The 25409-nt window shown below is 36.9% G+C and overlaps 1 protein-coding gene across 1 annotated transcript in view; it reads right to left on the bottom strand.

The window, feature by feature from the left end:
* Positions 1–25409, bottom strand: part of LOC140246148 (WASH complex subunit 4-like) — a 48846-nt gene that overhangs the window by 16373 nt on the left and 7064 nt on the right. The window contains exons 2-18 of the mRNA XM_072325587.1: positions 20891–21030; positions 19074–19127; positions 16671–16736; positions 14584–14629; positions 10980–11047; positions 8563–8645; positions 7630–7672; positions 7050–7153; positions 6467–6587; positions 5255–5372; positions 4690–4817; positions 3788–3951; positions 2951–3068; positions 2212–2337; positions 1782–1889; positions 1016–1106; positions 340–395 (exon numbers count right to left, since the gene is read on the bottom strand). Of these exons, the coding sequence (XP_072181688.1) occupies positions 340–395; positions 1016–1106; positions 1782–1889; positions 2212–2337; positions 2951–3068; positions 3788–3951; positions 4690–4817; positions 5255–5372; positions 6467–6587; positions 7050–7153; positions 7630–7672; positions 8563–8645; positions 10980–11047; positions 14584–14629; positions 16671–16736; positions 19074–19127; positions 20891–21030 (1634 nt within the window). The remainder of the gene's footprint in view (positions 1–339; positions 396–1015; positions 1107–1781; positions 1890–2211; positions 2338–2950; positions 3069–3787; positions 3952–4689; positions 4818–5254; positions 5373–6466; positions 6588–7049; positions 7154–7629; positions 7673–8562; positions 8646–10979; positions 11048–14583; positions 14630–16670; positions 16737–19073; positions 19128–20890; positions 21031–25409) is intronic.

The raw sequence follows: 25409 nt of genomic DNA on the forward strand, positions 1-25409 counted from the left end.
AAATTATTATCATCATCATGAGGTACCTAGTAACACATGTATAAAGCATTGATTCATGTGTGGTAAAGACATTTTCCTGTAATTCTATCATATTTTGAGAAATGGCATTCTCAATTATTATTCAGCCCAACTTCAATTATTAATTCAGAAACCCAACAGTACACACAGTATAAATATTTATGAATATCATTTCACAATCAAGATATATACCACACACACACACACAAAAAAAAAGGCGTTCAACTCGAACAATCTCAAATCTCTGCACAGCTGGTGTTGGGTGCTGGTGAATTCACAGGTAGTCTAATACAGACTCCCGCTTGGCATGCTTCAACTCACCATTTGTGTTCCCACAGCCAGGGCAAGATTGGCGATCAACCTCCTCTCCTTGGTAGCTGTGGAGTGAAATTTAAATATCACTGGCAAATGGCTCTCACAAACTAATATCTGTCCCCACACAAGTAAAATAAACTGTACACACAGACAAACAAACAATCCTCATGTAGGAGCTGGTATCAACAAGAAGATTACACCAAAAGAGACAGTGATTATAGGCATTTGACTGAAATGAAAAATCTTAGTTGTTGGGGGGAAAGTGGCTCGCAAAAAAAAAGAGAAGACAAAAAAAAAAGACAAAATATGATCTCCACTTCACTGTTTCACTAATTTTGAGCATGTTTTATGCTTTCAGATCTATTTCACCTGTGTTTATATTTTCAGCTGATATCTTTTTACACTCCATGTACCTACGAAATACATTCAAAACACTCCTAACTCAATTTTGAATATCAGAAATCCTGATTTGAGTTGAAAACACATTACAATTTTAATGCAATCAAAACAATGTTTCTACACTATTTGACAACAACATTGATGCCATTTTGCAAAAAATGAAAAAAGTTTTTCACTGCCCTGAAAAATTCATAATTTTTGCAATGCAAGGTTTTGTCACCCCAGGGACCCCAGGGACGATGTGGGGGGACACATTGGTGGGGAAGCATTGCCTGTCACTTACAGGGTCCGTTCAGCGCATTCTCTACCAGCACCAGGGCAGAGAGGGCGTCCAACCGCTTCTCACTGTACTTCCTGTCCGAGATGATGCGTTTCTGTCGTGTGGAACAAAAAACACAGCCAATCCCTGCCATTCAAAAGATCTGTCATACAATTCTTATGACCGTGGCTGATTGTAGTCTATCAAGGTATTATTGTCTGGCAGATTTTCAATTACCGACTACAATATTTCTACCAAAAAAGAAAAAATTTAAATCCCTTTGTAAATGAATATTCCTAATGGCTGTGGCATGATGAGTAACCCAAAGTTTGATACATGTATTGCTATTTGATGTTCGATGCCACTAATTGACAAAAGGTCGTGGAAATCAGAACAGCTTACAACGAAGGATGATGATTAAAAAGGCAGTCAATTTATCTCATACAAGATGATTTCTGAAATCATTGACTAAAATCATTCATTAAAAGATATTCAGTACTCCTTCTACTTTAATAGAATGCACCATTCACTGGGAACAGAGTCAATATGAATGAATAATAAGCTGGTTTATTATTGTATTCCAATTTATGAATGTTTCAAATCGAGACATCACAACAAGCTATTTGATTACCCTCATCGTATCAAACAAAGTCTTCACATGGGTTTCTTACCCCTAAACTGGAGCTAACATTACAGTTGTCAGGAGATACAATGCTTACAAATCATAGATAAGAATATGCATGTAAACATGTCCACTGGTGAAGCAAGGCAAATTTCACAAGCTACCTACCTTCGCTGTGTTGACAGACGCTAGCGCCATGAACTGTAGATGCTGAATGATGTGTGTGACGGACTCTGCAACCAGCATGGTTCGCCGGTGGAACGTGTGCTCGATGCTCTGTGTCAAAAAGGGGAAAGATCTCATTCTTACTGCTTCATTGTGAAAAAAAAAAGCCTTTAAAGACACACAAGGTCACTTTGGATGAATTACACGGGAATATAGCTTGGTTTGAAACATTGTGCAGTGTGTGGGTACCTCATTTGACTTTTAAATAGTCAGCTGCCATGATCAGCCATTGGGATTAAAACACGCCTCATAGTTTCTTGTATTCTGAAGTGTAGTGATGCTTTTGCACATCCAAAATGAAGACATTTGGTTGAGTACAATGTAAAGCAATATTGTGATGGCCTGTTCCAACAAATACAGTTTTATTTCATACCTTGAGCATCTCAATGAGGCGGCAAAGAGCCAGAACTGCCGTCTTGGTCATCGGTTTGTTCATGTGAGCATGAAGGTTCATCACTGTGTGTACAAGGTTGCTGATATTATACGCAAACAGAAGGCCCTGAAGAAAAAAAAAAAAAAAGGGATGCATATTGAAAGCAAATACACATTTGTTAAAAAACAAAAACAAACAAACAAACTTAACACTTTGACCCACCTTCAGCCTGAAATAAATCAAATTATCATGAAAAAGAGAATACGCCACATCAATACAGCATATATATTATAATGAATTTAACAGCTAATCTGTGTGAGGAATTATTCATTGTGTAGTTAGTGTCCAGTCCACATAGAATTACAAGAATATTGTAAATATTAGTGTAAATTGTGGGCACAAAACTATATTTGACCACTCAGAAGCTATGATGATTACAACAAAATGAAATATAGATTGCTACACCAAAATGTAAAACTTCAAGAATGTCAATTTCTATTGAGTATCCAACCACAATCACTAGGTCACAATTAATGTACTTTTTGGCAAATGAGCTTAGCAATAACAATTTGATAATCTAACATCACGCCTTTTAAATCTCTCTTTGGTGAAATGGCCATGGAAATTTAATGACAATTAAATATCAGTGAAATTTCTTTGTACTATGCTTTACTAGATTAAAACACACTTCAAGGATGTCTGTCACCAACGAATGGAAGCTGAAAATATTCACACTCACGTGGATAAAGAGGGTGCACTTGTGGGTGAGGTCCTCAATGACTGTGTTGGCTTGGGTGAGGCTGGACTCCATACGGATCATCCACGAACACACCTGCATGTAGTACACTTGAACCTCCCTGGAAGCAAAGGGGATAAAAGAAATGACAATCTCATGTTAACAAAATGACATTTAACTCACTGTAATCCTTGCAAAGACGCAAGGGAATTTCTCTGACACAGTTTCATGTGCCAGTCATTTTGCCATCAAGTCCTGGAGTCATTTTGCGAAAGAAATTATCAATGTGCCATCACTAAATTGGCAACCCTGAATTTCAGTGCACTGGAAAAAAGATTGAAGGAGTATGTTCACTTCACTAAATCTGCTAATAAAAAAGAGAAAGAATTATAAAAAAAAAACTTTACCAATCAAGATAGAAATGGGAAGTTTAATCTTTGAAAATCTGTTGCCAATTGAAGGATCAGATACAAATATGGCAGGCAGACAATAGAATTTTGAGTATTCTGCAACTAAAACAAATAATTACATATAGACAACAATGAGCTCTTATACAGATTTTTTTTAAACTCTACCTTATGAAAATCTAACAATTTGAAGCAAAAAGAAAAAGAGTTATAAAATGACAGGAAATCTTGAAGCATTGGGGCCACCATTAAAAAGTCACAAATACAACTTGAAATGCTTCATCGTGTGACAAACTCCCCCCCCCCCCCCCCCACTATCCACCCTTTACCACTGTTGTGCAAAAATCTGCATCTCTTACCACCCTCCCATCTAAAAGGGGAAGGGGTAGGGGAGGGGTATGAAGGAGGGCCTGTTGAGGTGAGAGAAACTTACTTGAGAAGATTCTGGCTCTTCTGTTGGAGAAAGATGCTGGTCTGTTGGAGGACGTGGTGCTGGGCCTTCCTGTCGATCAGTCTGGCCACATGGGGTGAGAGGCTCTTCAGGAGGAACTGGTTGGCTGACCACACCACATTGGCGGTCAAGGTGATTGCAGGAATCTACAAAAATTAGAAAAACAAATGACCTCGATTATGGTCACTGTAACTGTATCCAATGGTCATTACAGTCATAGCAATCCCATACAGAGGTTATTTTAGTTAGAGCACTCTTGATAACATTTGATTTAGCTGTAACAATCCTATGTAGTTATATGTACTAGCAGTTCTACATAATGGGCATTTTGGGCATTGCAGTCCTTATCCAACTGTCATTATATTGTAGTCATAAGCCTATAAAATGGCCATTACGGTTATCGAAACATGCACCTTAATGACTCCGTACAGTCATATATAATGGTCATTAAACCTATATCAGTCCATACATTGTATAATAGTCGCTGTAGCATTTAGAACTACATATCGTTGTCACTGTAGTCATTGCAATTCTAGATTGTGTCAGTGTTGCATTGAAATCCTATAATGATGGCTGCTGCAGTTATAGTAATCATCTTTTATGATAATATCTGCCACTACATGCACTGAGATGAAGGGTTTCATGCTAAAAATTGTTCACTTTGTGACAAATCAACAAGCATGTTGCACATTCAGATAGAAGCCTTGGCCCAGATGCCCATAAAAAATATAAAAAAAAACCCAACAAGTACATAAAGCTTTTACTGCGTAAGTTGCTCTATTCACAAACTATTTTCTTATGCCATGGAGAATATGACTGAATCACACACTACGCCTTCGTAAGCATTACAACTGAGGCTCATTTTATAGTCTGATCCTTGATACCTTTTTGTAGACATCCCACAGTGATTTGAAGACCTTCTTGTCGATGACTCTGAAGATTTGGTAGTGCAGGACATACAGGCCACATATTCCAGCATACTTCACTCTCTGATCTGTCTCATTCACCTCACCTGGAAACAAATGAAACAATTTCACCCTTTAAAATGTAGTGCAAGTTGTGGTTTGTTACTAAAAATGCAATTATACATAAATAAATACAGTCATGCAAGATTCCTGGAAAACAGGATTGACAAAAAAAAAACAAACACACAACAAAACTTTGAATAAAACTCTTGAAATAAATTTGCCAGTGCCTTGTATAAAAGAGATTGGGCTACAATCCATGGTTATGAAAAAAAATCGAAAAAAAAAAAGGTAAAAGAAGATATTGCTGACACATCAAATAACCTCTTTCTCTTCATATAAATGAAATTAGTAATTCCACTCAAAAATAGGAATTGGATTGATTGATTGATCTATTGATTTTATTTCACATTCTTACAGAATGTAGAAAAAAGATAACATATCATAACATGGATATGTATAACATAATTTAGTGCTGCCTCACCTATTCTGGGCTCTGTGTTGGCAAACATGGTACGGATGTTGTAGGCAAACTCCTCAGCAAAGTGTGAGTTCTTGGATACCATAACGCTGCCGTCATCAAAATTCTGCTCCACACAGTTCTACAAATCAATACAACATTGGAAATCTTACATAAACTTACTAATTCATACACCTTCAATCAAAATTTGATGGTGAAGTTGTGGCCAAGATTTAGGGCAAGTCTACTCTGTCAAAACTCAGTGTACAGACATAAAACTCAGAAACCTATTTCTTCTTTAATCAAAACAATTAAACTGATATCATTGCAAAAATTGAGAAATAAACCATCATCCCAAGAATTAATGTCGGTCCTTGAAATATGAAAACTGAATCATCAACCAAAAGGGGCAAATGACTTGCAGGGATGAAAAATTATCAGTGATTGCAAAATGGTTTCTTTTGAAAGGTCCATGCAGACACAAGCAATAACAATGATGTTGGTCCACCGATTCTTAGCAGCAAATGACAACATAAAAAGGAAAGCTTTGCCTATTTATTACATGCTTCAGAGATATGACATCTTGACCAAATCAAGTGCTCATTTCAAATAAAAGTGAGCATGAGTCCGATTAAGAACCCCACATTTTATTCATCAAAGTAGAGGTTATTCCTTGAAATCATCCTAATCATGATGATTTATCATGCTAGCTTATTACAACATTCAATCGATGAACGTAATGTTTCTGCAGGGGTTAAAAAGTGCACAGTTTTGTGATTTGAGTACTCTCATGAACATGGATAACAATACTATGAGCATTGTCACTTATGCTTGTCAAACCATGGCTCACTGTTGCAATTTGTAAAATCAGTATCAGAGCATAAAACTATGGTAACTACCAAACACAACAGTCAATCACCTTTTAGTGTTTCTCTCATTACCATGGTAGCAGCAATCATGGTGAGATTCTTTGTTCATGTGAGCAGTGACGCAAGCTTTGGAAAACCCAGTCGCTGACATATGTCTGATCTCAAACTTTCACGAATGCACATGTGAGCAGTGAGGCAAGTTTTCAGAAACAATAGAGCTACTGATGTCAAACTTCCACATATGTCACACTGATGTCAGATGATAACTACTTTCTTCATGCCTGTTTGGGATAAAGGGGATAGGGATGTGGTGTTTGGGAATGGGAGGACTAGAAGACAAGCTTTTAATGGGATGAGGGTTTGATACCTGAAAGATCATGCCGTCCAGTAGCTGCCCCTGCAGTCCCATCAGCAGCTTCTCGAACGGCCTCAGCTTGGACTCCTCCATGCCAAACCTCTGGGGGTTGTGGTGCACGGACTTGAGCATCCTGAGGGGGAAGAGAGGGAAGAGGCATCACAGATCAGTCACCAGATGGGCAAAGAGAAGAAGATGAGCTCGTGGAGGAGCAGAGGAAACGGATAGGAGAGCAGTGAGGGGGGGGGGGGGGAAAGAATACAAGATGGAGGAAAGATGAGATTGGAAGGAAGGCGGGAAGTGAAGGAGGAAGACAGGAGAAGTGAAATAGATGCATAGGGAGGACAGCAAGTACAGGAAGATGTCAAGGAGAGTGGGGAGAAAGATGAGAGAAAAAATGGAAAGAAGGAAGAAAGGATATAATATTATATACATTTGTAGAAGGTTGCCGATGACGAGGAAGGGGAAAAAGTAAATGAGGTACAGAGTAAACAATTCTGACTATCAATATTTCAGAATCACCAACTCAAGGTAATGTGGACAGTCAGGAGCGAACAATGGGGAACCCTAGCACATAGCTTGACAAGGCAGTTACCTCTTGTAGAGTGTCCAGTGGTCTCTCAGAGTAGCTTGGTTAGCCACAATCTCGTCTAGGGTGATCAGAATTCGTAGAAGCTCACCAAGGTACTCGTATGTGGTCTGTGGAAATGGAGATGAGAATTACATGCATTCTGTGTCAAAGATGAATACAAAATAGTGGAGTATATTTGTAGTATCATTATATAAAACAAATGATCTGCAAAGTACACCATGAAAAGTGTTGCCTTGAATAAAACAAAGATCACAATTATTTGTATTTTCTGAAAAAAAAAACCAACAAAACAATCACTCTCATAATCCATGCAGTGTGACCCTGTCCTTAAAATTTGAAGAAAAAAAAGTGCAAATTTCTCTCACTTAATTTCATTTTTCAAGACATCCAGCACAGTTACCACTTACATGTCTCCCCCTTTAACATTCCAATCCAGCCAAACAAATACTGCTTGAGTGCTGACAATCATATGAGGCTTATGTTTCAAGAGGTCATTCATGTAAGTTGGCCATTTTGTTAAGAAAAAAAAATCACTGAAGGGAGGGGGGAAGAAAAAGCAGCTTTGGAAAGTGAAACCACTCACCAGGAAATGCACGTGGGTGACATCAATTATCTTTGGTGCAGTTCTGAAAATGAGAAAACAAGACATGATTTATAGAGGATATCACAAGATACGATAATGTAAACATGTTGGGGTTTTTTTCAGATACAGTGTAAGAAATAGCCTTTCTGTTTTATCTCTTTGAAGTATGATATTATGATCTGATTTTTTTTTTTTTAAATGGTGATAAGGGTAATTCTGCATTTCTTTGTGGAAATAGGATTGCCCCACATTGGAATATTTACAGCAAATATGGTCAATGCTATTAATATTATCACTCTGTATATTTCAAATAAAAGCTTGTTACCGTTGATTACAGCACAAGATGTGTCACTATCCAGTCTGTTACAAATGATAATCTGAACTCTTCATCATTGTTGCAGCATCAGCGATGCTTAAAAGTCAACAGTTCATGCATACACCACTCAATTCACAATTCACGATGGAAATCAAAGCTAAGGTTGTACAAATCTAAATCATTGCATACATGTAGACATTTTTATTTGGTGTCTACAATAAATGATGTAAAGCTAGTCACCAGCGACAGAGAAGGATAAGGAAAGTTTGAAAATCCTGCTAACAACAAATCTCTCTTACAGATGGTTCTATTTTATGACAGAATATTTTATTTCATCAAAAGTGCAAAAAACTGCCTTGTTTCCACTTTAATAAGAAGATTGCTAATCAGCAGCAGTAAATGTAAACACAATAAAAGGCTTAAATGGGAGGTGACAGCATGGTGACAGGACTTGAGACATAGTAATATTCAAACAGAAAAAAAAATCAAGTTAGGCATGTTGTCTATCACCTGGTCATAGTTATGTGATCACTAGATTTCGTTGAAGCTTTCCACAATGTTGTAAAAGAGCTTCCCATTGTAAGAGTTCCATTATACAGATGACACATAAAACTCACTTGGCACTGTTGTAGAGGGCAGCCAGTTGTGCCACCATGTTTCTTACCACCTCATAGCAACGATTCACATAGCAAGACAACTCCTGTGAATACAATCATCACAAATAGCTGGTGTCAGTAAGGACCCAGAATATCTACCTGGTAGTGGTAAAACAACAAAGCTGAATATTTGCTATTGCACACAAAGTCCCCATACCATTTCTTATACTACCGTGCTATACAAAGTAGGTTGCTGTGTACTGTACGAGCTGAAATTTTCGCGTACAGATATTTTCGCGAATTGCTACTACGAGAACATTTTCACGTGTTGTTAATTTCGCGGTTGCGAGGTCTAACTGTGCTTATCTGTTCGCACGTTGTTATTTTCGCGTGTTGTTATTTTCGCGGTTCAAAGGCGATTTGTGAAATTCGCGAAAATAAAACCACCGCGAAAATTTCAGCTCGTACAGTATACACACAGTAGGTTTATTTTCAATGCTTATTAGAAATATATCATCTATTTAGTTGATGGATACATTCATGCAACAGAAATCATATAACACATTTTGACATTTCTTTCTCAATGCAACAGGACTATGGATGACTTGGTGATCATGTACCAGCTATGATGTAGTATTGTACATATATGGAGGTACCCTTCAGCAAAGTTTTAGTTATAAATTTGATTTATCATGAGAATCAATGCACATTTAGGTACGGAAGATGCTACAGACTTTTACATATTTGGCAGAATTGGGATGCAGCTTAATAGAAATTTCTGCAAACAGACACACATACACATAGACACATAGAAACACACACACACACACATGTGACATGTGACTGTATGAAAACATAAAAGCACGCACTAGAATACAGAGTCTCTTTAAATCTATTTTCCATCTCTCTCTCTCTGTCCTTTCTCTGTTGCACTTTATTCTTCCAATTCATCTTATGGTGTATCTATCTATTATGCATTGAATCTGCCCTGGGATCTTTAAAGGGAAGATAAACCCCAAGAACAATGTGGATTGAGTGAAAGCAGCAACATTAGTAGAACACATCAGTGAAAGTTTGAAGAAAATCGGACAATCGATGCAAAAGTTATGAATTTTTAAAGTTTTGGCGTTGGAACCGCTGGATGAGGAGACTACTAGAGGTTATGACGTATGAGTGGACTACAATATCAAGAAAACATAAAGAAAATACTACAAAAATCCATTTTTCATGAAAATTACAAATTCCATCAACTTGATATTGACGTATGTTAAGGGTAGCAATTATTCCCCCTGCTTTCTGAAAGCGGTTGGTCCACTGCTCTTTCATAATTCTAGAAAAGTGAATTTTTGTTGAATATCCTTTATATTTTCTTTGTATTGTTGTCCACTCATACGTCATATCCTCTAGTAGTCTCCTCATCCAGCGTTCCAACACCAAAACTTTAAAAATTCATAACTTTTGCATCGATTGTCCGATTTTTCTCAAACTTTCACTGATGTGTTCTACTAATGTTGCTGCTTTCACTCAATCCACATTGCTCTTTGGGTTTACCTTCCCTTTAAATCTTTGAAGACTCTGTAACAGAAGAGCCTAACGCACCCTTTCTCATAGCACCTGATGTAATGATTATGCATTGGAGAGAACTCTGACTTAACAGGTGGGGATGGGGCGTTGTCATGAATTTTACAAAGTTCTTTACGAACATGTGACGCCAGGGTTCCAGGGAATTAACAACTTGGGGGCTACAAAGGGTGGACTGGTAGAGTGATGGTGACACATCTCACAGTGACCTGGTAATCTTACAAAATCAACTCCTTTTGCATGAGAAAGCATTCCCCAAAGCCTGTTTGGGCAAGTATGTGGCAAATATCATAATTTCATATGCACCTATTTTGTTGTTGTTGTTTTTTTTTTATGTGTTTTTCCCCCATCTCACAAAAACAAAAACAAAAAATCCTTTTGGCTTGGCCAAGTGCTATGCAATGGACAACTTTTGCTGAGAAGTATTAAAACTAAAGTAGTACACATTTAACAGTTGAGCACCAGGTGAAGCAGTAAAATATGGGAGGAAATCCCATACAAACACAAGCATACTTTCCAGTGCATAAACATTCGTATACACAAGTTGTTTTGCCAACAATTTAGAAAAGTGATTAAACTAATCAAATCACATAAACAGCACATGACAGATCATGTAAAATCAAACAAGAAACAAAAGAGGAAAGGAGGATATAAAAATTTTGAAGTTAAAACCTGGAGACATGAACTAAATGATCAACATGTACCTCAATCTTTCAATCACTTGAGTCACATGCAAATTACTCAGGGCTGTCATGATTCTCTTACCCCCCCCCCCCTTTCACAGTATTATGCTCTTTGCTACATTACTGAACACAGTTGTACTGTCTTTGTGGATTACTACATGGAAGAATTAGTACCTGTAGGAATGGCATGAGACGTCCCATCTGTACTTGTGCCTCCCCCTCCTCCAGCCCCGACTCCGGCTCTGCTTGCAAGATAAAAGCAAAGACCTTGAAGAATAGCACTATATCAAAGTAATTCTTTGGTTAAACATTTAACTTTAATTGGCAAAAACAGTTTCTATATGAACAAACATGTACATCCTTTTACATCTTCACACATTTTAATACTTGTGCATCTACGGTGATTTCAAAATAATGAGACAACTCAGTTCCATGCATAATTGAATTACCCATTGTCTCTAAAAGGTCTGAGGATAGGAGCTTAAATTTTAATCAATCAATCTCAGCTAACCAACAAGTGTTTGAATACAATTGAATAACACTGTAATGAATCAATCCTTCCTATAGACACAAGGGAAAATGTACCTCAGTGATACATTGATTGGCAAACAAACTGATTTCACATGGAATTATGTTGAATTGCTCTGCATATCTCAAATCTGCTAGCAGTAATAACATTTAATACTCTATGATTAACAGCAAACTTGTAAATGGAACACTAAACAGAAAAAAGGTCAATCTGAACACAATTGTGCTGCCACATACTGTATACGCTATATATTTCGCGTGGGTTTTACAATTTCGCGAATTTCGCGAGTCGGGAGCTATTCGCGAAATTAACAACACGCGAAAATATTTACCTTCCAAAATGAATCCCTTGCCTTGATGATACGAACATCTCAGTACTAGTATACCATGTCACGGCTTACCGAACAGACCATACTGGCTAAGCTTGTTTACGTACATATAGCACGTCCACGTCTAACTACTAGTATACATAGCCCAGTCGCTGTAAGTAGCATTCGCACAGCACAGTAGACGGCGAAATACTATTTCTGTGAGAAATTCCACTTTCTTTTGTTGTTTTTTTTTCATTGCGCCACAACGTTACAAATGCACGGCATGTCACCCTTGATTACATGTACTACTACTAGCTCTTGTGTTTGCATGCCGCTACGTCTTTACAAGTACTGTAACCTATGTCAACTTTAGGGGCCGGGGCTTCGTATGCTCCAGCAGCTGGTTGCCGCTGAATTTACTCGTACCCCTCGTACCACTCGTCAGAAATCTAGCGCGATGGACTTAACCACTTCAAAAATTTTGAATTCTAACTTACTAGTTCGCAGAGTTTGGTAAGTTTTTTTTTTCACGCAGTGTATAACTAGTATCATTCTTATTTGCTAGTAAGTTGAAAATTCACACTTTCTTTGCCACTTCATATTTTCTCTGGTCCCCCAATCGCGAATTTACCCACTCGCGAAAATGTGCGACAGTGGCAATTCGCGAAAATTTATGTACGCAAAAATCATAATGTATACAGTAACCTGTCTTGAATATAATTCAACTTAAACCATGATCACTGATGATAAGGGCATAATTCAATGCTATGTATTTGATTATTTCACTAACTGCATGGCTAATGGTGACATACAGTATGACTAGCAAGATAGATCTCCGCGTCAGAGTGACACCTTTGTTTTACAAAGCACTTAGCAATAGGAGACAGGACATTATTAATATAAAAACAAGAGAAAAAAACCTTTGAAAAAGGGCATGACTGGCATGCCACATGACAGCCAACTGTTTCTTGACACGACCTCACCCACGGCACACCATACGTAGCCTCCAACCCCTCTCCCCCCAATGCATATTCCTTACAAGGTATGTTTAGGCCTGCACGTTCCGTATGAATCATGCAGACATGTTTAGAAACACTTGTATGAGTCAACAGAGTTCAGGAAAAGGGGGAGGGGGCGATAGAGACGAGTAGCCACATGTACTGGAATGTCCTTCTCGACAAAATCTGCAACAGAGGGTCTGCACCAGAGACATTTTGGAAATTAGTTCATCTAGAAGAAAAAAGGAGATTTTCTTCTGCGCCAAAAGCTAACACAAAGTCTTCATTCAAGGACGATCCAAACGTCTCTTCCAATCCAGAAACTCCAACTCTCCCACTTTCTGTAGGAGATCTCTCCAACTTTGAGGCTATTTTCTTAAAATCGGCTGCTTTCCCACTTGAGTTTGAATTTCCCCAGTTCTGTGTGTCTCCCACTTAGAATTTTAGTTCAACTTCAGTTTTGTCGTACAATGTATGTTAAAAAATAAGGCTAAGATATGACCACTCGTCAGAACATCTGTAACTCCAAAGCATGCAAAGGTCACATGGGACATCGCATTTTGCATTCATGATTTGTGCTACACGGACTACGAACACAATATTGTGCACATGTTTGTGTGATCAGAGTCTCCAGTTTGCTGGAGGTCCAGGTGGGAGAATCTCCTGTTTAAGAGATGGTTGGGGTTGGAGCCTCTACCGGCCTCAGAGCCCTTCATCAGGCACAAGCTCTGAACTGAAAACGCTGTCATCCATTTGCTGCATTATTTTATTGCTCTTCTGTCAAATAATGAATGATTTCATGCCAAATGTCACCAACCTCTCTGACTCATCTTGATAATGTTCAATCAAAATCAATTAAAAACAGCGGTAAAGTTATTTGACAATGTAAACAACGAGCTGAATAATTTAGCAGTGTTGTTAAATAGAAAGTTCTCCCTATTTTACTTGGTTGTGGAAAAAAAAAAGTTATTGGCTAACTACTGATCTCTATTATCTAACCAGTCAACAGTTTCAGAGTTTTAATTGGATTATTCTTCTCACAGTTTTTACTTGACAATCTGCTTTATATTGGTAGCTTTCCATTCCACAAACAAAATATCTGTCTGGCAACTTGCGCCACATTGGCTACATGCCTGTTTAGTGAATGTGTTACAGAATCATTGACATACATTATTGTATATGGGTCAGAAAACGTGTGATATCCCATCAGCCTCGTGGTGTACATACATTGTATGACCTTTTGACCTCATCCAGCCCTGTCCTCTTTGCCAGGGAGTGCAGGCGGTGAGTCAAGATGAGTGGTGCACAGAACACATGTGTCAGTTGGCTTGTCACTGCCCTACATTGCCTACATTGCCCTTTTGCCGCACACCCATAGTCATTAGCGCCCTTCTTCCCTCTCTTCCTGTCCATAAACACTGTCTCGTGCATTAAAACCTACACACCTCGACGGAGACTCTTTAACAGTGCGGGCCAAATTGGAAGTGTTGAAAATTGCTCAGTGAGCACACAACCTCGCTTAAGTATTTGGCAACAATTGAAAACATGGCATCTTCTGTTTGAAATTTGTGTAAAAACTAGAATCTATGTTTGAAATTAGATATGAGAAAATGAAAAGAGTGGTACATAATGTAGTTACATTGATGTATATACTATATTCACACATTGTGCCACCATTGCTAAATTGATGAAATGTCGAAAATCAACAGTGCTGTTAAGTTCAATAGTTTCCTTTTAATCAACATTTCCCATTTTGCACTCTGGACAACTTGAAACTGCTTCATGCATTAATGAAACTGAATATTTAAAACATTACAAATTTTCTTCAATCCCTGAAGACTAGACATTCACACAAGTTGACAGAATTATCAAAACATTCACTAACTCATTTAACTGACCAATAAGACGTTATTGCGTATACAGGGAGATACATGCACTTACCTCCTTCACCATAGAAGAGAAGAGCAGGGTAAAATTTGTTCTCTGCCTGCAAAACACAAAGCAAAAAAAAAGGCAAACATGTTACAAAGATTACGTCATGAATCACTAAAATAATGAAACAATCTATGAGTAAAATATGTTTCATATTTTCATGAAAGGATGTGTATTATTATCCACAAGGTCATGAAAAGTGCACGCTGTTTTGAAAAAATGATTAAATGACATTAAGAGAAATTATATCATTTTCATTAATAAAATATCTCATTATTGAATTCACTATGGAACCTCATTTCAGCTTCCAATGTTATGATATGATTTGACATAAGGAGAAATTATATAATCTTCATTACTAAAATCCCTCATTACTGAACTAATTGTGGAATTTAATACTACATAACAATTTCCATTGTTTTGAATTAACTGATGTGACATTAAGTGATTTATGTAATCTTCATCACTAGAATCTCTCATTATTGAATTAAATATGGAAATATTAAATATCAACTTTCATTGTACTGAAATAAGTTATTTAACCTTGAGAAATTATACACTTTTCATTACCTATGAGAGCTAATTACTGAATTAAATGTGGAATTACTTAATTTCAATTTTCATTGTTTAGAAATAGAATAAATGATCTAATCCATTGTTTTAGAATAAATGATTTGGCATTCAGTAATATTAGACAAATTTTCACCACTGAATTTTGAATTACATGTAATCACTTAATTTGTTGTTTCCAGTTTGCTTTTACCACAGAAATTTCGCTATAGAGCTGCAGTATTCATTACATAAACAGGTATATTGTAAAAAAGCAATATTAGTGGGTAGATTCTCAATTATGTTGTCACCTGAAACGTTGCTCTACCACATGTCCCTGAAACTACCATTAGCTATCCAAAGATCAGCACTATCTATATATGACAAACTTGACAAAACCATGTGAATGACAATGGGTAAGGTACTAATATTCATTCTTCAAGTGTAGCATTTTGGGGAAACATTGGGCAACTGAGCTGACAATATGAGATGTATGACAAGTTGCCCTTATTGCTAGATGTGATGACAGTTTCATAAGAGGATTCAATCCCTTTATAATTCATGAGTTTGTTTATCAAAGGCAAATTGATAATCTGATAGAGTGCTACACTTTTGCACACTTGGGCTTTGTAGCTTTAATATATATAGCACTACTAAGCTACAGTCATAATCCACAAATGCTCATTGCTGCAGACATTTTGGGGCCCAACACTACCATGCTGTTTGCAGTACTGAAATCACTTCAAATATTTTGATTCCACTGCCTTTCGTTGACTGACATTTAAATTAAGCCTCTCCACCTGTAGGAATTTGGTCTTCATCCTAATCAAGTTTTAATGTGACCATCAAATTTGCCAGTCAACGCAAGGGTGCTTATCCTCCACTGCCAAATTTATTTGGAGACTTAGAACAAATGGCAGTACATAGCTGCATCCAGAAAAAACAAACAAACAAACAAACAAATGAATTGGAAGAATGACAGATTATATAAGCAATGGAATGTCATGTGTACAGAGCAATCTTTCATTATCAACAGAAAGACACAATGACTGCATCGAGACTGTAAATAAACATAGAGGTGTTACTCCACTGGATGCAAGTATACCAGTATATTCAGTCGCCACCCCTTCACTCTGGAATTCACTCCCCTTGAGCCTAAGAAATAAGCCATCCCTCAACAGTTTCAAAACTGCACTTAAGACTTATCTCTTTCGTAATTAGTTACTCAGGTAAATGTTACCAGCCTGTTGAGGGTATTGTGCTTTTCATTGTAGTGTAAATTACCGTGTACTTATGTAATTATTATTATTATTTAAGTGATTAATTATTTGTGTAAATTTTAGTATTTTGGATTATGTAGTAGTTTATGTTTAGGTATATATTATGTAAAGCACTTAGAAATTTTATTGATAAGCGCTATATAAATACTAAGTTATTATTATTATTATTATTATTATTATACAAGAATGTGGCAGGGTTACATCACCGATGCCATGCTCCCCCCAAAAAAAAATAAAATAAAAAAGACAACAACAACAAGCACATACCTCATACTTGAGTTGGTCTATTTCGCAGCATAGGGAAGCAAACACTGTGATCACCTTGTTGAAGATCTGTGGTGTTGAAGGTGGGAAGAAATACCAACATAGAACCAAGTTCAGCGGGAACCAGCGACTGGACAAGGCCTACAACTTAATTGTGCAGCAATTTTCACTGAAAAACATTTCAAAGTTTTGCATGCTACCGAGGCAAAACCCTGAAGGTAGTCTAGTTGGAATGTTTCTGACTGTTTGTAATATTCTGCCTAAAATTCCTTGACATGTTCCTTGAATTCTTCCAATTTTTATTCATGTAAAGACTTTTCTTTTCCAGCAAGCAGTGTTCGTCTAATACAAAGAGCATATCTTTTTTCTTTTCTTTTCTTTTTTTTTTGTACACGATTATCATTAGTGCTGACACTTTTAACATGCATATGACTCAATTAGTGCCCTGTCTGGTTTTGCATGTGCATGTATGTCATTCACTTGATAACTTAAGTAGGGGGCAAGCATTAGAATGACAGAGTCCAGAGGGTTTGAAACTTCTTGAAAATTGCGCAAGAGCATAGATTTGGGTTATCTTGTGTCATTGGAGGATAAGTTACATCATTAATGCAATAGAAAAAGCTAAGTATTGGGATGGACAATTGCATTCATATTACCCACAAGCTGAATAAAGGTGAAGTCGCCGTAATGCTATGGTTTGTATCCACAGAGCCATAACATTGGTTCATCTGTTAATTTGTGATGAAAGGGACTGTCAACGCTAGAGAAAAGATTTATCTCAACCACCGAAGCGGAACAAATGAAAAGGTGCAAGGCCATTTGTCCCCAGCATGCACATGAAATCCGCCATTTTGTTTAGACCCGAGTTGCACTGTCTCCATCTTTCAGCACATTTACACGCAGACTGCCAATAAGCACTGAGCGATGTGTTGAAATTGCTTTTCATACGCGCTGTAGGGACTGAAACAAAATGGCACTTAGTGGGTAACACATGTACACCTTCCATGGTATGTTCTGCTTCAGTGGTCTCAACATGGGGATCAGTCGCTGAGTATTTTAGCATAGTTCAAAATGGGTTATTAGGGAACATGATGCAGACATGCACACTCAGTTTACTTCACACCCCTTTACAGACGGAGCAAATATGTTGTATCTTATAATATTTACAATCTAATGCCAAATAGAATGCAAAATGCCTCTTCACCTTTGATGTAATCTTTGTTTGTTTTTAAGTGTAGTGGTTACAAATAAGAGGATTACCTAATTGAATAGTCTCGGTATTGTGGCCAAAATATTCACAATTTAATGTTTTAAATGTAAACTAACTGTTTGTTTGTTTTGTTTTTTACTATGGTGGTAACAAATGATATGATTTTATAATCGAAAGGTCTTGATATTATGGTCACTATTGCTGCTCGACAGTTGCCTAACTCTTTCAGCTTGCAGGTACTTGCCCAACTTTTGAATTGATCATTGATGGTCTGAGATGAGGATATACTCATTGCAGTTTCAAATGAGAAGGAATATTACTGGTAGAATTAAGGTCATTTAAGTGTATAGTACTTACAATTGTTCTGTGTACTCAAAAGGGAATACTTTTTTTTTTTGTGGAAGAAATCCTAATCATTTAAATTCAGGGTAATTTAACATGCTTTAAAACACCCCAAGAATATAAAACTAACTTCAAAAGACCTGCTTCTTTTCTTATCACCAACCTATGAAGAAACTTGATCAATTTTTGTTAATCACTTTGCCAGGACAAGTCCAATGATTAGGCAATAATATTGGTTAATCCGTTTTAAAGACGCATTCAAATTACCATGCAAATCATGCAGAGATATCAAACACTTTCTAGCATGCATGCATATTGCGCAAACAAACCAAGCTGGAATATGTACCAGAGAGAACCAGGATATCAATAAATTCAATTTACTGCTCTAAACTGCAAATTTGTGCAAATCAGAGTGACATTTCCAATTGTCCACAAGGGAATAACACCACAAAGAACCATAACAAAAGAGTCCATATTGTCCCCACAGTCTGAACGTAATGTGCACGAGACAATTAACACAAAATCCAAAATTTGCAATTTTCATACTGTTTTGTTACAGAGAAGGATATGTTTAATTTTCACAAATGGTCAACAAGATAAATAAAAATACTTCATCATGTAACAAATATAGATGAGTTCTTGTGAAAAAACTTTTTGTTTGTTTGTTTGTTAAAAGAAATACGGAAAGGGCGTAATTTGTTTAGGGGAAGTTGTGTCTGTGCGCTGTTGGATGAGAACTATTCCACCTGACGCAGTGAGACATCAGGCCCTAAATCCATTCCGGGATGCACGAGCTGTCCAACTGGCGAGTCCCATGCAAGGAATGGTAATGAAAATGTTTATCTTACATATACCTTGTTGTCAGTCTTGATGAGGTCCAGCAAGGAGGTCTGCTCACAAGGTAGGTACTGAAATTTAGAAATGCAATGAGGAAAAAAAAAAAACTACCTGATAAAGATAAACAAAGTAATTTTAATATGCTTACATAAATAAAGCATACACACCTACACGTAGTGTACACAAATTTATGCACACACTCAAACATATACTTTTTTTAAAACCAAAAATGTAAAAGAATATTATGAAAGTATGTTTCAAAGTCAAATGGCCAAAGACCTAGAGGACTGTATGATGATGGTAGATGATGGTGATGCTGCCAAGCAAAAGTCAAACCTATTGCTGATCAAATTTTTAGTCATCAGCCATCTGAAGTATATGCCACATCTCACTGCATCATATCATATATATGCGAATGCTGAAAGGTAAAATATGTTTAAGCCCAGTCATAAGACCCAAAGGTACTGTCAATATATTCTTGAAAGTGAAAGTCATCACATTTCATTCTAAACTTAGCCCGTTGAGAACGGAATGATTTTGCCACAATATGCATTTCCCATAAACACTTGCCCAAGTATACTCGGGACTCATCTTCAACGGGTTCACAAGAATTTCAACATTTCTGTATTTTCTTTTAAGCAACAATAATAATAATTTCGACTTCCTATTCTGTACTGTTTCATCTGTAGGTACATGAAATAACTTCCCCAGTCATGTAATGCATAGATCTATACCATTTCAGCTGTTTGCAATGAGAGCATGATTTCATTACCTGCCACTCATCTGAAGATACATTATACTAATGATTACCATGATTATATGTTTAATGCATTAAATGACTTATTGCATATTGCCACAAAGCATTACAGATGAAGTCATTAATGATTTTGATTGGAAAAACTTCCATGATTGTTTTCCATGATGCATTTACATATATGTTCCATGCATATAGGGGTAATAACTTCTTCCTGTCAAAGGGATAAGGTCTTACCACAAACTGTGTTTTAAAGCTATCACAAAGTCAGGATATAAAATTCACTTCAGACTAATTTGTTAATCTTCTTTGGGTCACTAGCCTGTTATTCCTCAGAAAAAAACACTTTTTCTTTGTAAACCTAAAATATCCTACAGTTTCCATTTACAAGCATTTTTTGATACTTTTCAGATGCCAAATAACATATGATCTCCAATTATTTATGCCATTCGGGTAGAAAAAAGATAAAAGAGAAATTTTCAAGGAACTGATGTTGAACTTTAAATGAGTTATGTTTTCAAGAAACAGTAACAAAAGTCAGTCTGCATCCTGGTAAAATTACATGTACATGCCATCGTATTGGCTTGCAGCCCAAAGCACAATTTGACATTTAAACACAATCAAACTGTCAACATCATCCTTTTTTCCACACACATACATCGTATTTGTGTTTCAAAATGTGTATAATTAACATTATTGCGGTTAGAAGCATAATACTTCCTTATCTTGCTTGACTGACACGTGCAACTGGCTGATGCTGATACTGATACAAAATAATTTCATAAAGACTGTATGTGTGTATCTGCTATATAATCTGTAATGCAAGCAGTACTACAATGTATGTTTAGGGAAGATCATACATTTTCCCGTCACGCTCTAAAGCTCTTTCAAGCATGACGGCTGTTACTGTTCACAAAGCATTCTATACTCCCTTCTTTACATTAATGCTCCTACAAGCATAACATAGTATATTGCATAGTACACAATCACTATGCCTTTCATACGCTAACATTGTTACATGCATGTCGCGTCTGATGCATTTTGCAATTGCTACTGGCTTAAATTCTACCGTAGCTTTACCTGTAATGAGATTGGGTCCAGTGTGAAGTCCCACACATCTCCAATGGAGTCGTCCAGGGCATCCTCGATGCCTTTCAGTTGTGTGGCGTACTCCTCGAGAAACTTGCCATACTTTCTGAGCTGGACCTCTCCAACGATTCCTGCAGGAAGTCAAATGATGTGGCAGTGTAAGAATGATAAGTAAAATATGCCACTTGCTAGACAATTTCAAGATATATTCAGCATTTTTTTTTGCACAAAACTTCATGATATATTCTTTCTAACAGTGCTTTAGATACTCTTTACGAAGTCCCTCTCACATTCAACGTGACATAAACCTGTAAAAAGTGCCGAAAAGGCACCTGGATCCATATCAAAGCAACATCAATTGATACATACTGAGTGAATTTCCTTTATAAAACTCATGCTAATGAGAAATTAGCACTTCCGTCATGAAACATACAACAACATTAACCACAGAACAATGGTACAATGTAACAGATTATACATCTGTACTCCACTCTAAGTTAGCACCAGTTAACTGACTTCATTGTCATGATATCAAATGAAACTAATATACATAGATGAGCACACCTTTCACATTTATGTTTTCATAAGATGGCAATGTTGTTCATGATATATCCCAATGAATGATCAGAAATGTATAGCAATAGGTAAATTTCCTGTTGTAACAAACCAACTGGTTGTAATTGATTGTTTCTCCCTTTCTGTAATTGAAAATACTACTACTACACCGTGTACTACTACTAATAATAATAATGATAATAATGCACAGAGGTTGCTGTGAGGGTATCTTAAAGGTATTGTTTACCAATGGGAGCAGTGATTTTAAACAATGTTCGAGTTATCACATTTGAGGCATTCATGTACATGTGTAGTAGTTGTATCACAAAACATTTTACCATACATGTATAAAACTTTCACAATAAAGCGTAAGTAAGATATATGGAGATACAATGTATCACTATTTTTTTTTCAATAAACCATTACTGCAGACAGTTCATTCTAGAAACAATTTTAATATTACGATTGTTCTTATTTCATATATACTGTATTTAACAATACTTCCCATAGATTAAACTGAGTAACATTTTTACATTGGTTGTTTCTATCCCTAACTCACGTTTTAGAACTATTTTGAAGCACTAAAGCTGGGTTTCTGTTTCACCTGCAAAGTGGTAAATAATGCCTTTAAGTTATAATTCTCCCTCTCCTATTCTCAGTCACATCTCTTCTTATCTCATAAACGCCATCAAATTTTACAGGAGTTTTCTTTGGGGCATACCATTATGTAATGACTGCCCTCTCAGTAATCAATAAAATTGAAGTCAGTCTGGAAAACCTCATAGACAAGCATGGACACCTCAAGAGTCTTGTACAACTACATACATACTTATGCTCCTGATAAGTAAAAAAAAAAAAAAAAAAAAAAAAAAAAAAATGTTTGAAAAAAAAAAGTTTGAGATAATGAAGGACATTCACAAGTTTCAAATGGAGTTTGACTGCATGTACACCACTGGTCCTCAAAAGACTACACTGAAATTGCAAATGTTGGTCTCCCACTGAGGTTAATACAGGTTTGTACTTCATATCCAAGAGTGCACTTCAGACAGCACTTCTTACTCAACACTAGCACTCAGGAAGTTTCATACGCTCACAACGGGTCCAGCTACTACTTTGCATTCTTAGAGCAGCTTCCGCACGAGCATATCTAATCTACTTGACAGCTTCTTTGCCGAGTCAATACATCATCTGAATATTACCATCCAGTTGCAGAAATACACAGAGGTGAAAACACATGAATGTAGAGAGACAGACAGACAGACATACAGACAGAGAGAGAGAAAAAAGAGGCTTTGAGATTACACTGCCACTGCGAGACTACACAGGGTATGCTCACAGCAGTGTTCAATCAATGGAAACTTGGCATTCATTCCTAAACCCACTTCTCGCAGGGGGAAAAAGGCAACCCCAAAACTTCTTACACTCTGTCAACATACTTGCAGTGTCTGATGGTACATCATGTCAAAGGTTTGTGCAGATACAGAGACAGAACGATGGACGGACAGACAGACAGACAGACAAACAGACAGACAGACAAACAGACAGATAGAGACAGACAGACAGACAAACAGACAGATAGAGAGGGAGAGTGAGTGTGTGTGTGTGTGTGTGTGTTTACATGTAACTCTGAGAAAGAGCACTGCCACTGAACTGCAGACCAGCCACGCGCAGTCACAGGAAGCTACAATTAGGGTGTTACAAACATGTACGGCAGCAACACAGTCCCCCGTTTGTGCTGCTCCCTAACCCACTCGACGGTCTCCCTCCTCTGATTTCCTCCGATCGCAGTTGATAGGGGGCAAGTGGAGCAAGCGATAGTCTCTGAATTAAGCCAGGGATGTCGTTTGAGATATCTACAGCACAGTAATGACGTAGAAGTGTCCTTGCGAGGGGATACAATTTCAGAAGTCGGTTTGTATAGATAACTGCTGTGCGCAACATGTTTCTCGTGCTATAAAAATGATATAATATTTTAGAAACTACTGTTTCTTTGTGTCCACTTCCTTTATTTTGTCATTTTACAGGATAATAAGCTGGGCAGGATTATATCTATTATCTATCTATCATCATTATTATGCAGGGTTTGGGTGGGATTGTCATACTGATTAATATCATTGTCATGAAGCAAAGATAAAAATGAATCATATGTAGAAGTTATATCACTGGAGTCTTACTTTTCAATTTCATGCCTTCCTTTGATTGAAGCATAGTCAGTGTTCTACTAAATTTTGTCATCCCCTAACTTCAATTCCTCCACCTTAATACAGCTACACTGTGTATCTGCTAATGAATAGTGAATGGATTTTGTCAGCCTGTTTCCAGCCAGGTTCCGAAATCCTCATAGACTTTGTAAGAGGAACCAGTTTCCCTGTAGCTAGTGGTATAATGCTTCTTGGGATAAATGTATAAAATTCGCCATCCAGAAAAATATCTCTTCACACTACAGAATTACAAATGCAATCCCCTGAAAAATTTAATCAAATTGTATAAAAATGACACAAACCATCTGCATAACACATCTTAACTCAATTGCCCTGAATTTCTAATACAATTTTTCATTAACAAAAAAAAAAAGAAAGAAAAACACTGGTTGGTGGCAACATTCATAGTATAAGAGTAATGAAACATATTGTAAGAGTCACAGTGTATAGCCACACATGCATTGATCAAATCTGTAATACACAATGAATGAAGCTTGTGTGGTACATGTATACATGTACAAGACAATAATTGCAGAACATAATTAGACATAATTAGCCTAGCTTTCAGTTTTATAGGTGAGACTCATTTTTTTTTTCTTACTTGTTTGTTCCTGAGGAGTACACATGTTCAATAGCAAAGGTACATGCAGGAAAATTTATTTAAATGTAAAATGCATTGAACAACACACACAGACACCTCTATATGTACACTGTAACTTCTATCAAGGAATTCACATCATGCTTGATTTACTATGCCATTAGCTCTATTGCGACAAACTACAGTAACAATTTAAATTAAATTAATTAAATAAAAAAAGACACAGCTGCATCACTACAGTTCATGTCATCAACATAGCAGTGCTTAATGGTGGCCAAATGAATGCCTTCAATATGACACTAATGCCTTTAACTGACATAGATTAATTACAGTAGATGCTTCCCTTGAACTCATCAGACTTGACACAAACTTTAGAAAAAAGACAATTGCCAATATCCCTTATCTTCAGGAGCCAGCAAATCCCAAATTCTATTGCTACTACTTGCAAAGACAAGACACTTCATATTTACGCTTTGTTCCGAAAAAAAAAAAAAATACAACAAACACAGATCATGTGCGAACTCAAAATATGCACTTATGCACACTTGCATTCTAAAGTTGAATGCATGGATGGGTACTCAAATGTGAAATCCTGTCCAATTTATCACGTTTCCTCTACATGACTTTTATTACCTCTGCCAAGGAGGTTATGATTTTGCCAGAATTGTTTGTCTGTCTGTTTGTCTGTTGGTTTGTCTGGCTGTCTGGCTGTCTGTTTGAAAAATAACTCAAAAAGTTGTGGACGGATTTGGGTGATACTTACAAGGAACAGAAAATTACCAGTAAATATTGGTAGTGATCCAGATAACTGTCTGGTGCCAGGATACTTTTTTTTAAAGGATTTCATTAATGAACGAGGGAATGTTAGCTGCTCATATATAAGGTGTGCACGCAGCAGGCAGTAAGCTGCTGAAGCTGAGGTAGACTGCTGCAGACTGTATCATACAGAAAGGCTTCTTTATCATTGGGGAATGGAATAAGGGCAACTATTGTATCGAGAAGCATGCATGTATGGGTGGAAATAAGCTACTTGGCAGAGGTCTGTGCTCTCCAAATGTGTTTCTAGTTGTTGTTTCAATGCCTTATTACTGCATTTGGTTACCTTGCCAGTGAAAATAAAAGGATCAAAGGTACTAAACATCCCTACCATTCTTTC

Source organism: Diadema setosum, chromosome 2 (genome assembly GCF_964275005.1).
Source record: "Diadema setosum chromosome 2, eeDiaSeto1, whole genome shotgun sequence".
NCBI classification, from domain to species: Eukaryota; Metazoa; Echinodermata; class Echinoidea; order Diadematoida; family Diadematidae; genus Diadema; species Diadema setosum.